This window comes from Geotrypetes seraphini, chromosome 5 (assembly GCF_902459505.1).
Source record: "Geotrypetes seraphini chromosome 5, aGeoSer1.1, whole genome shotgun sequence".
NCBI lineage: Eukaryota > Metazoa > Chordata > Amphibia > Gymnophiona > Dermophiidae > Geotrypetes > Geotrypetes seraphini.
The window spans coordinates 201,829,461-201,845,522 of NC_047088.1; the positions used below are offsets into that span (position 1 = coordinate 201,829,461).

General features: G+C 41.2%; 1 protein-coding gene across 6 annotated transcripts in view; it reads left to right on the forward strand.

Annotated features, from left to right (window-relative positions):
- The window catches only part of TLK1 (tousled like kinase 1), a 281,093-nt gene extending 278,970 nt beyond the window's left edge, over nucleotides 1-2,123 (forward strand). For all 6 annotated transcript variants that reach the window (XM_033947201.1, XM_033947199.1, XM_033947200.1 and 3 more), the window contains exon 21: nucleotides 196-2,123. In XM_033947201.1, the coding sequence (XP_033803092.1) occupies nucleotides 196-372 (177 nt within the window). In that variant the 3' untranslated portion in view covers nucleotides 373-2,123. The remainder of the gene's footprint in view (nucleotides 1-195) is intronic.
- The last annotated feature ends 13,939 nt before the right edge of the window (nucleotides 2,124-16,062 follow it).

A 16,062-nucleotide genomic window follows, 5' to 3' on the forward strand; every position in this document is an offset into this window, starting at 1 on the left:
TCTGCAAAATTGGATTCTGGTATACAAATCAGAATGCCACCAATTTTCAGAACAATCTTCTAAACTATGTAAGAATCAAAAATAATGTATGTAGTTTAAAACAAATGTTGTGACTTGCTCACTTTTGCTGTTTATGTATAATTCAAGGCAACCAATTTTCTTTCTTACCAAAAAGAAAATCATTCTGCTTTCTAGGCCTTTATAAGGCGGTGTTTATCATATCGTAAAGAGGATCGATTTGACGTCCACCAGCTGGCTAATGATCCTTACCTTCTCCCTCACATGAGAAGATCCAATTCTTCTGGGAATTTGCATATGAGCGGGCTGGTTGCATCTCCTACACCACCTACTTCAAGCATTATATCATACTAAAGCCCTGCAAGTCCAGACTGGCATGAGACTCTCAAGTAGTTTTCAGGTGCAAACTTCCGTTTGAGAAGATGTGAGTGTTTCTACACAAGGCATGTTTGAAGATATGTGTGTGTATTTTGCAACTTGGGAGTTGTTCTCTGTAGTGTTTGTATGGTGAGAGTGGATCATGGACTGTGAATAAATGTACCCTTCTGACTGTAACCTTCTAAACTGAAGGATGACATTGCCTGTTGTGTGGTAAACAGGCTTACTGTGTTTAAGGTTGAAATAAGGACTTATTGGGGGGGGGGGGGTTGGGAAAATGGCTGGAAACATTGTAAATAGCCTTTTTTGTAATTCTTAAAATACATTTGTTTGGACCTGAGGCATTTTAAACATGAAGGGTCATACTTCGATGTTTAAAATTAAAAAACAAACAAAAAATACATTTTGAACACGTAAAGGAAAAACACTGTTTGGGTACACAAATCATTTTACCTTTTGAGAGGTTACTTCAGTGAAACCAAAGTAAGATGTCAATAGGGTGCATACCTTTTTTTTTTTTTTTTGCTTGAGTTTGTTTGGATGAAGCTTAGTTTCAAAGCTTGGGATAATGCGTTTTCGTTTGCCACATTTGAAAGACTGTAATGGTTTCTACAGCCTTAAAGGTTGTGCTTAGGAAGCCAGGTGTCAGCTTCTTTCACAAGTTACTTTTAAAAGGTTGATGAATCATTCCAGATAAATCATCCTTTGGTTCATGGACTTTTGATTTTTGAAATAGCTACACTTTTTTTTTTTTTTTTAACTGTAATAATAGTTGCAGTGCTTTCAGAATGTACTACTATAGAATTTTAACAGATGTTCTAGGATTTGTTTGTAGGCCTTGTGATAAATGCAAAGTGCAAACAGTATGTAACCAAATGCAGACAAAACGTCATGTAAATTGTTCTATGCAGGATAATGAAACATTTCCTTCTAACTCTATTGTATATTAATGTACAGATGTCATATTTTCAGTTATTCTTAAATTTCAGCAGCTTGTTCCTGTACAAATGTTTAAAGTATGGCTTTTTCTAATTGAATATAGTATTTTTTTTTTCAAGTCTTCTTGAAGGCGCTTTTCAATTGCTGCTAAATGATGTTGCTTTTACTTTGGCAGAAACATAGAATGACCTCCATAAAAGATGCAGATGGACTGTCACAAAATTAAACTGAACAATTCATTAACAATCAAGGCATGTCTAAACATAACCGTGTTATACAAACAGCAGTTGGTCAGTTTCTTGTGCTCTTAAAATTTGAGCATTTTGACACTAGATTTAGAAAAGGTTTATAGTTATTGAACTGTTTTTTTTTTAAGTTCCCATCTGCAGAGTAGGAGGATCTTCTTATGAAGAAATGTTTCTTGTGGCTTGAACAAGTGTGATAAAATATGAAACATTTTCTAACTGCCTTGTATGGTAAAACCAATTTTTTTTCAGGATGCTATATTTCTCTTCTGTACATTATTCCTTTTACTATCACATTTATGATGTTAAATACTTATATGTAATTTTGTTCATATCGCAGATGAGGCTGTATTACCACAGGCTATCTTTTTAATATTGTACAGTTAACTGTGGATCTTGTTTCTCATGTTGTGAACTGTTGCATTTTTCATTGTACATAGATATATTAACTGTCTCTTTAAGATGCTGCTGAAATTGTAGAGAATGTAGCCAAAACAGTAATAAAAAATGGAAGTTGACATTTAAATTAAATGTTAAGATGTTTCATTGCCTTTTTAAAATTTTTACTATTGATCGTAATCTTGCTAATCTTTAGATTGTTAGATTCAGTAAAGATCTATTGACTTGATTTTGTTCAGCTTATAGAGCGTATAGTTTTTCCATTATTTTCTCTGCTAATACTTCATATTTTTGTTTATAGTCTTTTTCCCTAAAATTTCTATTTTGCCAGGCTGGATCAAATTGTGCTGTCCCGATACCTTTCCTTTTTATCGATTAAGCTTGGTCAAAATAAAATTGAAACTAAAGCTTTTTCTGGTGTTGCTCCCGGGTTGTAGAATACACTCCCCCCATGTTAAAAATATGCAAAAGTTAATCAACTTTAGTATACAGTATATTATAAATTTACCACCATCCCTTTTACAAAACCGCGTAAGAGGCTTTTAGTGCCGGCCGGCGCACTGAATGCTCTGCACTGCTCCAGTGGTCATAGAGTTCCTAAAAACCTCTTGCACGGCTTTGTAAAATGGGGGGTTAGTTATGCATTTCCTTGGGGATCTGTACCTGTATTTTTAAAATTATATTGCATAAAAGGGGATTCTGCTGCTTTTTGTCTTGGGTTATTGTGTTGTGCTTTGGGTGGGTGGATAGGTTTTTCAAGGGGTTTTATTTTTTTATTATGATTTTATGTGAATTTTTATTTTTTTTTTTTTTAACCTAATATGTCTTTTGCTTTTTACAGCCCAAATGTAGTATATAGAAGACTTTTACCATGAGAGAGTGTCAAAAGATAAAACCCATCATTCTGTTAATTTTTTGTGGACCATCAAATGATAGATGATATGAATAATAATAGTTATCCTAGGACAAGTAAGCAGCATATTCTCACTTGTGGAGCTCGGTACAGACAGTGAAAAGTGCACCAGCACTTTAAGAGCTTAAAAGGTTTGTCTGCCCACATCGTGCATGTGCAAGTGCCTGCCTACCGACAAGGGCTCACGGTACCTCAGTTCTTCATTTTCTACGAGGTCTCATTTTTTTGTTTCTTTCAATGGTTTTTTCTTACCTCAGTAAAAATTGAGTTTGATTTTGCCAAACAAATCTTCTCGTCCATGTCTAAAACACCGAGCAGGTTTAAAATACTGACACTGTCTGTGTCAGTGCCATATTTCCATCACCGACCCGCACAGCTGGTGTATCCAGTGTTTAGGCCTGGAACATCAAGTAGACTCTTGCATTCATTGTTCTACTCTCCAAAAACATTCCCTAAAGGCCCGGCATCTTCAGCAGGAGAAATTTTTCGGGCTCGCCATGGAGGAAAAATCTCAATCCTTGATGCTACTGGTGCCTTCATTGACATTGGCATTGGACATCCTTGCCTCATGAAAGCCTACTAAGAAGCCGACCACTTCCCAGCCAGCGTCACAGACCTCTTCAGCATCGAATTCATCGATGTAGGCCAAACCTCGATGCTAACTGTCTCTTTCTGTGCAGACTGTGTCTCCTACTGGGCGTGCATCCTCTTCAAGGTATCCCACCCCTCGACACCTTGCTGCACCATTGATACTGCTCAGTCTCGGGTATCGGTGCAGGATCTTCAATCCAGGGTCGATGACTTTCTACGCAAAGAGATTGGAGACATGTTCAAATTAATCTCAATGCCAGTGTCTACACCAACCTCATCAGTACCGACCCTGCCTGAGCATAGCTCTCATAGGCCACAAGATAATCACTTCAGAGTCTACTCCTAAGCATCGCTCTGCTTAGCATTGACTCTCCTCTAGTCGATGTCGACACTCCTTCTTGGAGTGTCCTTCTGCTTCCACAAGGCATCGACAATCTTGATCCTAGCACCGATGATTATCTTCATCAAAGCACCGACTTCTTTCTTCAAAACATTGTTCTCCACTGAGACATCGGGGCTCTATATCGAAACATCAGAGGTATTCATTGAAGCAGCAAAAATCCTCATCAAAACATCAACGTTCCTTATCGAGGCATCAATGTTCATATCATAGAAACATAGAAACATAGAAGATGACTGCAGAAAAGGGCTACAGCCCATCAAGTCTGCCCACTCTGCTTACCCACCCCCTGTCTATGCCCTAATGACCCAATTTCCTTATCTTGACACTCGTAGGGATCCCACATGGGTATCCCATTTATTCTTAAAGTCTGGCACGCTGTCTGCCTCGATCACCTGCACTGGAAGCTTGTTCCAATGATCAACCACTCTCTCTGTGAAGAAATACTTTCTGGTGTCGCCATGAAATTTTCCGCCCCTGAGTTTGAGCGGGTGCCCTCTTGTGGCTGAGGGTCCCTTGAGAAAGAAAATATCATCTTCCACTTCGACACGTCCCGTGAGGTACTTAAATGTTTCGATCATGTCTCCCCTCTTCCTACGTTCCTCAAGAGTGTAGAGCTGCAATTTGTTCAGTCTCTCTTCGTACGAGAGACCTGGTGGCCGTCCGTTGAACCGATTCAATTCTGCGCACATCTTTACTGTAATGTGGCCTCCAGAATTGCACACAGTACTCCAGATGAGGTCTCACCATGGCCCTGTACAACGGCATTATGACTTCAGGCTTTCGGCTGACGAAACTTCTATTGATACAACCCAATATCTGCCTTGCCTTAGATGAAGCCTTCTCCACTTGATTGGCAGTTTTCATGTCTGCACTGATGATTACTCCTAAATCTCGTTCTGCTGAAGTCCTAGTTAAAGTTTCTCCGTTCAAGAAGTACGTCCTGCATGGATTTCCGCTTCCGAGGTGCATGACCTTACATTTCTTAGCATTGAAGCCTAGCTGCCAGGTTGAGGACCAACTTTCCAATGTAAGCAGGTCCTGCGCCATATAATTCTGTAAACTGCATTCACTTACTATATTACATAGTTTGGCGTCATCGGCGAATAGTGTTATTTTACCTTGAAGCCCTTGAGTCAGATCCCCTATGAATATGTTCCCCTATGAATTTGAATATCGACATTCTTCTAAGTATTCTACCTCAAAGCATATGTCATCTCGGTACCAACGTTCTTCATCCTCAGGTCAGTACCTTCATCATAGAGACTCCCCAAACTTCGATCAGGACTCATTTAATTTCTAATCACAGTGACTCTGAATGTGAGGTTACTTTATCAGCTCTTGAAACCTAAGGAATACATTCAGAGCAGTTAATCTAAGAAAATACTTTTTTACAGAAAGGGTGGTAGATGTGTGGAACCGTCTCCCGAAAGAGGTGATGGAGGCAGAGACTGTGTCTAAATTCAAAAATGCGTGGGATAGGCATGTAGGATCTCTTAGAGAGAGGAAGAGATAATGGTTATTGCAGATGGGCAGACTGGATGGGCCATTTGGCCTTTATCTACCATCATGTTTCTGTGTAAAAGGGCAACTCTGTGGTCTACCTTATGTAAAAGACAACAATTTTTAAGCAGTTCATGCCTGAGTTAGTAGCCAGTGCAACCCATAAGGTGAACAGCAAGAGTGATTATAGTTTCAACACCAACCTTGGAACTATATTCAGCACAAGCTGCAGACCACTGACCTGTTTATGCATAGGCTAATGATTTGTTACAGTAGTCCAATCTCCTTTTTGCTGAGGCCTGACCGATGCAACCAAATATACTGCCTAGATGAGTTTGAAGCTCGGTTGGCAATCTAGTAAATTCTTGTAATAAAAGAAAAGTTAAATGACCAAAATAGCCCTAAATCAAATTTTCAGCCCACCCCTACATTAAGAAGCCACACCAACCTTCAAAATGTTATCCTGCAGCTAAACATTCAGCACGTGGCTCCCAAAGATTAACCTAGGTAGGTCTAACTGTTCATTTGTTACCAAAGTCCTTTAGTCTTACGAGACTTTTAATAAAGTCTCTTATGTCCCAGTCTCTGACGCAGAGCCTCTGGACATGCTAATCAATTGTTCAATTTCATCCCATAGTTCTTTCCTAGCTCCACATGTATCTGAAGAAAATTAATGAATGCTTGGTGCTTTAAACACCAACTCCTAACAATAATAACCCTCTGGCTGCAAATGAATATTACTGGTAAACAGTAGCAGGTTCATCATTGATCTTTGCAGGGCACTGTAAGTTATAAACCAAGCTGCTGACTTAGGTTCATTCAGCTTTACTTGCTCTGATCACTCTGACAAAACACAAATCATTTTATTTCTATTCAACCCACCTCTAAAGAATATAACTGATTCAATAGGCTGATGGTCCACTAAATCAAACTCAGTAATCAAATTTCCTTACATAACGACTGCATCCTGATTATCAGTATTAAACCACTGGAGATCATCTAACGTAGTCAAAAGTGCCATTTGATACTATGATCTAAATAAAATGCCAACTGACAAACATCCAGAATTTTCAGATCTACAAAGTCACCCAAATGTGTACTCATTTTATAAGTTCAGCCAAAGGGAGACTTGAAATCAGTCTATAAAGGTCAATTGAAAAGTTTCCAGCCTAACCAAGAAAGAGCAAGATTAGCATCACAGTTCTATAGCTCTGGCAGATGGCATTGACAAACATGTAAAGCTAGATTTTCAAGTCAATCTAATGCTTAATTTTGTCGTGTCAGCCTTTTAAAATGAACCAATTGCTCCACTTTATAAAAATGCACAAAATTGAGTATAGCATCATGAAAAAATCCCTTCATTTGAAGGGAAAATTGCCTATCAAAATTAAATTTGAGTTAGACGCAGTGCATGGTGTTGTCTCCTTCATTTTCAATGGTGAAAGTGTGGGCTGCTGAATTTACAGTGGCCAGACAAGCATTGTTGATGAAGAACGCTCCAGACATCCAAAAACAACAGCTGATGAAATGGTTGATGAAGTTCATCAAATCGTGATGGAAGATTGCTGATTGACCCTGAATGAGATAGCAAAGGCTGCTGGCATTTTTTCAAGTTTCAAGTTTATTAGGATTTTATATACCGCCTATCAAGGTTATCTAAGCGTTTTTTACAATCAGGTACTCAAGCATTTTCCCTATCTGTCCCGGTGGGCTCACAATCTATCTAACGTACCTGGGACTATGGAGGACTGAGTGACTTGCCCAGGGTCAGAATGTGTGCACACCATCCTACACAAATATTTAGGCATGAGGAAGTTGAATGTTCAATGGGTGCTACGTTTGCTAATCATTAACCAACCATTTTGAAAACATGTCTTGAGTGTTTTAAGTGCAATGAGAATGACTTTCAGTGTTTTGTGACTGTGGATGAAACTAAGGTTCACTATACTCCTGAGAAAAAACAACAATCCAAACAATGGACTGACTACAAGAGATGAGCCGACTCTGAAGATAGCTAGGAAGATGATGACAACCGTCTTTTGGAATTTCTACAAGATAACTTTTATTGACTATCTGGAAAAGGGGAAAAATATTAATAGCAAATAATATGCTGGCCTATTAACATCTAAACACCAAAATCAAGACAAAACTTCCTCGTTTGGCCAAAAAGAAAGTTCTCTTCCACCAGGACAATGCCTGGCTCACACACATCAACAATCGTGATGGCAAAATTGCATGAATTTTGGTTTAAACTAATTCCCCAGCCACCATACTCTCCGGATTTGGCCCTGTGTGACTTCTTTCTATTTCTGAACCTAAAAAAATGGCTGTCTGGGTAGGAATTTTCTTCAAATTTTGCAGTCATAGATGTAGTAAATAGCTATCTTTCCCGTTTAGACATTTTGTATTTTACTGAAGGCATGAATGGTCTGGAAAAACATTGGAGCAAATGTATTGAGTTAAAAGGAGACTATACTGAAAATAAATTTCATTTCCCCCCAAAAAAATGTTGTTTCTTGATTAGGCTGGAAACTTTTCAATTGACCTTTGTATAACTTCCCAACTTCTACTTTTAATCTGTGTTGTTAAGGTGGATGTTTGGCCTCTTTCTCATCACTTGACGCTAAATCTCAACAAAAAAATGTCAAATCATCTGGTTTACGGGTGATATTATGACACCACCTGTCTTGCTAATATTACTAGGTCAGCAAATGTCCCTTTCTGCTCAGTTTAAGACTCTTGCAGTTACCCTAGACACAAACCATTTTATTTCACTTTCATTTAAGTTCCATGTTTCAAGTGTTATGTCCTACAACAAGTAAGGTCTGTTTCTTCTGTACTTTTCCAAGATGACATTCACACCCTTTTGCATGCCCTTGTGACCAATATGCTAGACTACAGCAATTAAATGCAGTGAATTTATCTATTATTTGTTCAGTGCAAATAGTCCAAAACACTACACACTGCCTCTCTTACTTAACGCCAGATCTCACAATCACATCATTTAATTCCTCATGAAATATCATTAGCTCCCAATAAACTAGAGGGTTAAATTTAAAATTCTGATGATGTGCTTACAAGGTAATACAAGTTGATTTTCCAGTCACTCTGTCTAATGCTTTGGTCCCTCATACCCCTCGTTGGATTCTTACACCTTGTCAGCGATAACTTTCTATTTCTTCCTCCTTGGTCCCAGACTCAACAGGTAATTACGAGAGGCTGCTTTTTTTTATTGTTCTGCTTCTTTTGAACTCCTTTGCAAAATACATATGACCAGTAGTGTTATTTCCAGCAGGCATTTGGAGGAGGTTGATCAGACTGGGGTGGTATGAGGATGGATTCTATTTCCTCCTCCTTTCCCTACTAAATTCTGACTATTCTTCTCTGTCCTCTTCTTCGCCTGATTTATTAACTTCTTGTAGTAATCCTCAAGTTAGGCTTATGGTAATATAATTCCCCATACTCGCACTTTAATCCCACTTTAGCAAAGACCCTCTACATGCAAGCCTATTTTCCTTCTGTGAGTCATCCTTTCTTGCCAATGACTAAATATTTCATTTTAAATGCTCATATTTTTCTCTTTCCTTTGAGGAGGGCAATTATTTCAATTAGTCATAGGGCTTCTATAGTGGGACCCATGAGTAACCACGGGTAATCTACAGGAACAGTGTGAAAAAAAGACTGGTAGCTGCGGGTACGGGGCAAGACCATTCACTGCTCCGTGGAGCAGTGAATGGTATTGTCCCCGCAATAAAGTATCTGCCATGCATTGCCTCCCTTCCCACCCCTCTCAGTCAACAGTGTTCCTCGTAATCATGAGGTCCAGCAGGCCCCCTCCCGATCACTATGGTTTGGGTATCTCTACCCCTCATCAGGCCTTGTCCCCCCCATCCCCTCACCTTCACTTGTGCTTTTCAGGGTTTTTTCTCTCTGAGCAGCCTGAACCTCACAGTCTTCTCAAGTTGGGCACAGCTGCCCCAAAACTTCTCCTCTGATGCAAGCCACCCAGGCGGAAACAGGAAGTTGCATCAGAGGAGAAGTTTTGGGGCTGCCGCACGTGACTTCTGAGAAGGCTGTGGCATCTGGGCTGCTCGGAGAGAGAAAACTTTAATTCTGAAAAGTGCCCTCGAAAGTGATGGGAAGGGAGGGAGATGGCCCGATGAGGGGAAATTTGAGTGGTGCTGAGGGAGAGGGGAGAGAGGAACAGATGCTGAAGGGAAATGGGGAGGAGAGAGGGGGAGCAGACACGGCATGGAAGTAGGGAGGGAGAGGGGAGCAGATGCTGCATGGAAGTGGGGAAGAGAGAGGGGAACAAGTTGAAAGGAAGTGGAGAGGATAGAGGGGAGCAGTCTAAGGAAGTGGGGATGAGAGAGAGGGAAGGCAGGCACTGAAGGGAAGTGGAGAGTGAGGGAGGAGCAGACGATGGATGGAAGTGGGGAGGGGAAGAGGGGAAAAGACACTGAAGGGAAGTGGGGAGGAGAGAGAGAGGGCAGCACATACTAGATGGAAAGAGGGGATAAAGAAAAAAGGGACATGCTGGATTGAGGGAAGAGGATAAAGTTAGTGAGATACTGGAAGTAGTGAAGAAAAGAGGTGGCAAGCTGTAGGTAGACAAAATGACGGGGAAATTGAGGACTGGAAAGTAAGAAAGTAGACAAGATTTAGAAAACAAATTGAGAAGGAAGAGCAGAAAAGAATAGGAAGGGAGAGAGATATCAGAGCATTGGGGGGGGGGGAGAGGAGACAGATACCAGATCTGAAGGGAGGAAAGGAGGAGAGAGATGCTAAAAACCACCTGGGGGAGGGAGTGAGAGATGGACGGGAAGAAGGCAGATGTCAGACCATCAGGGGAGCAGAGTGAAGAAGATGGGTGCCAGACTAATGGGGAGGTTGGGGAGAGATGGAAGGGAGAGGCAGACAGTTTCTGGTAGAGGTTTAGAAATAGAGCAGATGCCATATGGAAGAGGCAGAGAGAAGTCAGACAGTGGATGGAAGGAAGAGAATGCCAAGAAGATGAGGAAAGCAGAAAACAGACAACAAATGTAGAAAAAAAATTCTATTTCTTTTGTTGTTTTTTTGCTTTAAGATAAAGTAGTATTGTAGCTCTGTTGATAAATGTTTATAAACAAAGTCCTGCCAGCTGAAGATCTCTTCCTCTAGTTCAGCAGCCAGAACTCTGATTTATGAAATGATAATTGTACATAATATTTGGGGGGGGGGGGTTATACTTTATTAAAATAAGTTCAATATAAAAGTATTTGAGGCTTGTGCAGATTGGATCAGATGGTTTGTGGAGACGGGGACTGAGCTCGCGGGGATGGGAACCGAGTTCTCAGGGATGGGGCAGAGATGGGGACAAATTTTTTCTAAATTATGTAAACTAAGGAAAGAAGGGCGATTTAAATCTCATAAATATCTCAAACACAACCCCACACAGAACAAATGAACCTGCTCAGCAACGCTACACGGCTTAAACATACATACACCCAACCATCCACAGCAGGAGAAACACTCAATCAAACAGAAAACAAAAAAAGAAGTGGAGAAAAAGCCTCAGTTCAGCTTCATTTGGCAAAAAATTCCACTTCACATACACTCCTACACAAACAAACCGGTAGGGTGAAGAAAGCACTGTAATAGCTTGCAAAGTCAATGTTCAAAAGCACCAGGGGTACATAACCCCACACGTGAAAAAAATGTGGCAACAGGGCCCAAAGGCACAGTGATCCGAAATCATAGCATTAGGCCAAAAAAAACACTTAGCTGCTAAAGTCCATCAGATATGTCTCAATCCAGCGTAGTAACACAGCAGCTAGAGTACCCAACGGGGAATCTCCCGTTTCGCCAGTTCTTGCTGCGTCAGGGGTATCCACACGGCTTCATCTGCCAGTCCACGGATCCTTCGGTGCTCCTCTAGTACACCCACCACGTCATGAATCACAAAAAAGGTGCAGGAAAAACAGTAAAGCAAACACATTGAAAAAGCAGCACAAACTCCTCCTCTTGCTGACATCCACCAATCCAGTAACCTTCAGGACCCAAAGAAAGCCGCCCACTCAATCCGGGCATTCAATCCATCAGGCTGCACCGATTTTAACAGATAGATCCACCTTTGCTCCTTCTGCTACAAGAGACGTCTCCAGTTACCACGGCGAGTGGAATAAACCACCTGCTCAATCACAGTACATTGTAAAGATCCAAAATCATGACAGAACTCCAGAACTCTTTACAATGAGACATATCTGATGGACTTTAGCAGCTAAGTGGTTTTTTTGGCCTAATGCTATGATTTCAGATCACTGTGCCTTTGGGCCCTGTTGCCACATTTTTTTCACGTGTGGGGTTATGTACCCCTGGTGCTTTTGAACATTGACTTTGCAAGCTATTACAGTGCTTTCTTCACCCTACCGGTTTGTTTGTGTAGGAGTGTATGTGAAGTGGAATTTTTTGCCAAATGAAGCTTAACTGAGGCTTTTTCTCCACTTCTTTTTTTGTTTTCTGTTTGATTGAGTGTTTCTCCTGCTGTGGATGGTTGGGTGTATGTATGTTTAAGCCTTGTAGGGTTGCTGAGCAGGTTCGTTTGTTCTGTGTGGGGTTATGTTTGAGATATTTATGAGACAAATTTTTTTCCCCATGTCATTCTCTACCCATGAGTTCATAGTATTCCCACAATGACTGTAAAAGCATTATGGGAAATCTTTGTAAGAAAGATGCTATATAAAATAAAATGATGTACAATTTTGGAAGTACCCAGGTCTCTTGCCAAAAATGCAAAATTTATACTTTTTGCCTTCACAGATTTCAAGAATTGTTCATTTCAGTATAAAAATTTAGTAAATCCTGCTTTATTAATATAATTTGTAGACACTAGCTTATGTAAAGCTAATTAAAAAATAAATGCTTATCTGGTTTCTGTTCACTTTAATGTTCACTGTAGGAATAATGGTATCATGCCGTTAATCTTGCAGTACAGAATTTAGCTACTGCAGAGTTACCTGATTTTTATAAATATATCTTGGTTTTCTTGTTAATATTTTAAAATGTGTTTTCTTGTTTCTACTGAAAAAATACTTTAAATGCCCAATTATTAGTCATGCTGTACGCTGATGCCAGGAGACAAGATAGTGTAATGTGCTAATCCAAGAATGCAAAACTAATACATGAGTACATGTTTTTCATTTTGCTATTGAGGGGCAGATTCTGTGTAGGACGTCTGTCTCAGCAGCCATCTAAGAAGCAGCTGAGAAACAGGTCTGTCTTAGGGGACAGATGCCTAAATCCTACCTAACTGCCCCGATTAACCAGCGCCCATATCACAGGTGCCGGTTAGAGAATCGCCTAGGGATCCCTTGCCATCAGCTGATTGCAGCAAGGGAATTCCCCTGCTGTGATTACCTGAGTGACCACAGCAGGGACCCCTCCAGGCAATGCCCATTCCCTCCTGCACCTCCCCCATTGAAGTAGCCGGGCAGGAGGGATGTCCATTCCCTCCTGCACCTGAACACCTGAACCCTTCAGGAAGCATCTGGGTAGGAGGGATGCTCATGCCCCTCCTGCTCTTGAAACCCCTTCCCCCCCATTGAAAGACCCACAGGAGGGATGCCCATTCCCTCCTGCCACCACCCCCAGAACCCCTGATGTCGTATGAACAAGGAAAACCCTGACACTTCCTAAGGCTACAGGCCCTCCCCCCAGCACCTTTTATTTGAAAGTGTGGCCTGAAGGAGGCTCACACCCTCCGGCCAGCATGCTTGCCATTCCAAAATTGCAGGTCTTCCCTTTCCCGGTGCATTGTGAGATACACCAGGGAGGGGCCTAAGGCTCCGATTAGGTCAGATACCTAAGGCCCCTCCCATAGGAAGGGCCTTAGGTACCTGACCAACTGGAGTCTTGGGCCACTCCCACTGCATCCCAGGATGCACCAGGAAGGAGGCCTAAGACTCCGGTTGATCCAGGGGTCTTAGGCATCTGAGCCAATCACAGTCTTAGGTTACTCCCTGGTGATTCCAGAATGCACCGGGAAGGGGAATGCTCGCCATTTTGGAGTGGCAGGCCTGCTGGCTGGAGGATATGAACTTCCCTCTGGCCAGACTTGCAAATATAAGGTGTGGGGTTAGAGTTAGGGATGCAGGGTCTGCAGCCTTGGGGTATTTCTTGTTTGCAGGGTATCGGGGATTCCAAGGGGTTTGCAGCAGGAGGGAGTTGGCATCCCTCCTGCCAGCCTTCAACAGGGGGTTCAGGGGCAGAAGGAAGTGGGCTTCTCTACTTCCCAGATGCCTTCTGAAGGGTTTGGTGGCAGGAAGGTGTGGGGATTCCTCCTGCCAAGAAGCTTTGGGGGGTTCAGCAGCAGGAGCGAATGGGGCCACTTAAGCTCCCCCAAGGCCACTTCTAGGCAAAGCCAAGCTCAGCCTTGGGTGAGCTTAAGTGTCCTGACACATCTTCCTTAACCATGACAAATGCCTACAGTATAGGCACCTGTCTCAGGGTTGTTGGGTTGTTTTTGTTTTAGAAAACATGCATCCTGATTGGCTGGTTAGGTGGCAATAGGACGCCTAGCACTACCATCGGGACGCTGTTTATAGAATTTGCTCCTGACTTTCTTCTCTTGTTCTTTCTTCCAAATGTCAAAAAAGCATTGAATGACACATTTGAATAATATATATTTTTTTCAAAAGCTAGATTGGTTTGTTCTCCAATTGCAGGACTGTACTGGAAGCTTGTCCTGTGCTTTTGGGGCATCCTCTGTGACTGTGCCCAATCTGCTCCCCTCCCCCCCTACCTTTGACCATTGCTCAGCACTGCTCATGCTTGCAGGCAATTTTGATCTGATCTAACAAGCCAAAGATGTGATTTCATAATTAACTGTTAAGTAAGACTTGATTTTTCCAAATTCCTTTGGACAGAAGTTATTAAACAATGGAAGATAAGATTTTGCTGAATATACCTTGTAATAAAAAGATGATATTTTGGTTATCGCTTGAGGAATGCTTATTTCAGCGACATTCAGGGTGCCCACAAAAACACTCCTCGATTTTAAATGGTTACAAAACCAAAATTTATTGAAATATTCTTTCACCTTTGAGGCCACAGTTTCAACAACTCATAAAGTTGCATATGATATCTGTTGATTACATACACTCGATGTGCGCCCCCACCTGTTACCCGGCAAACATCGATATGATAATCGAGCTCAGACCAGACTCTCCAAAGCATATTTGGCGGCGTGATCACATTTATAGCTTCAGTGATGCATTCCTGCAGATCATCTATAGTTGTGGGTAGTGGAGGTACGTACACTCTGTCTTTCACATACCCCCAAAGGAAAAAATCGCAAACAGTAATGTCCGGTGATCTCGGGGGCTACTTGAGGAACACCTGTCATTTTGTTGGGTTGCATTATCTGAAGGTTGTAACTTCTGCACCAATTGCAGTTTATAAGGGTGAAAGTGCAAGCGATTGTGTAAGATCTTGCTAACTGTGCTTTTTGGGACTTGTATTTGCTGGCATCTTATTTATAAACATATTCTAAAAAGTTTTGATTTTGTAACCATTTAAAATCAAGTGTGGGCACCCTGTATATTCTGGCTGGGCAGAAAAGAATTGCAGATTGTTACCTGGATCTTTATGATAGTCCATGAATTAGTCCATGAATTATGCCTTCCAATAGTGAAATACTCAGCAATAGACCTATTTTTATTTGGAAGACCAGAAGCTTCTGATATTTTACTACAGACAACTAAGAGTGTACACACTGGCTTTGGAATCTTTCACCATACCCCGAGAGAGTTAGTGCTTCCCACAGTAGGTCATTGTCATCTGTAGTAAGCATGTGCTAGTACTTACCACAGCTTTGTAGAAAAAGTCTTTAAAGGCATAGGGAGATAAGCTGAAAGGAGCCCTAAAGCTTTGCACAATAATTTAGCAATCTGTGCACAAACTGCATGCTAAAAATACAATTTGTTTTTAATCTTAGGGGTGGGGGTGTCTAAGGGTAGAGACTAGTGGGCATTTCTGTGCTAGTCAGTACAGCTACATTACCGTGCACTAACTGATTAGCGTAGGATTAGCACATGGGGACCTCAATATCCCCGTCCCTGCGAATTCTGTTCCTGTCCTGCAAGCTCTGCCTTAATTGTACAAGCCTTGAACACTTATGATTTTAAGTGTTCAATCTTGTACAGATGAGGTCAGAGCTTGTAGGGACAGGGGCAGGGAAAATTTGTCCCCATGTCATTCTCTGTGACATGAGCCCTTACTACCTACAAAATAGATGTCAGGTGTCGTACTAATTTTTAATAATGACTGTGGGCTAATGGCAATATTAGTGTGTGGCCATAAATTTGAAAATTGGCCATTTTCTGGCTGTAGTAAAAATGGCCTTAGCACATTGGAAGGGTACACTAAGGCTATCTTTTTACCACATCTTTGTAAAAGGACCCCTTAGTTCTTTCTTATCATTACCACAAGGTCCAGTGTAAAAACTGTAAAAATAAAATATTAAAAATGCAGTGAACTGTAATATACCTCTAAGGCAGATGTCCATATTTAAGTCTGTTATGACAAAATTTCACAGTCTATTCAATGTCTGTAAGTGCCTTTTTTTACATTATGATTGTTACTTTCCTATCAGCAGTTTCCAATCTCAATTTTCATTCTTATTCCCCATATATACCATT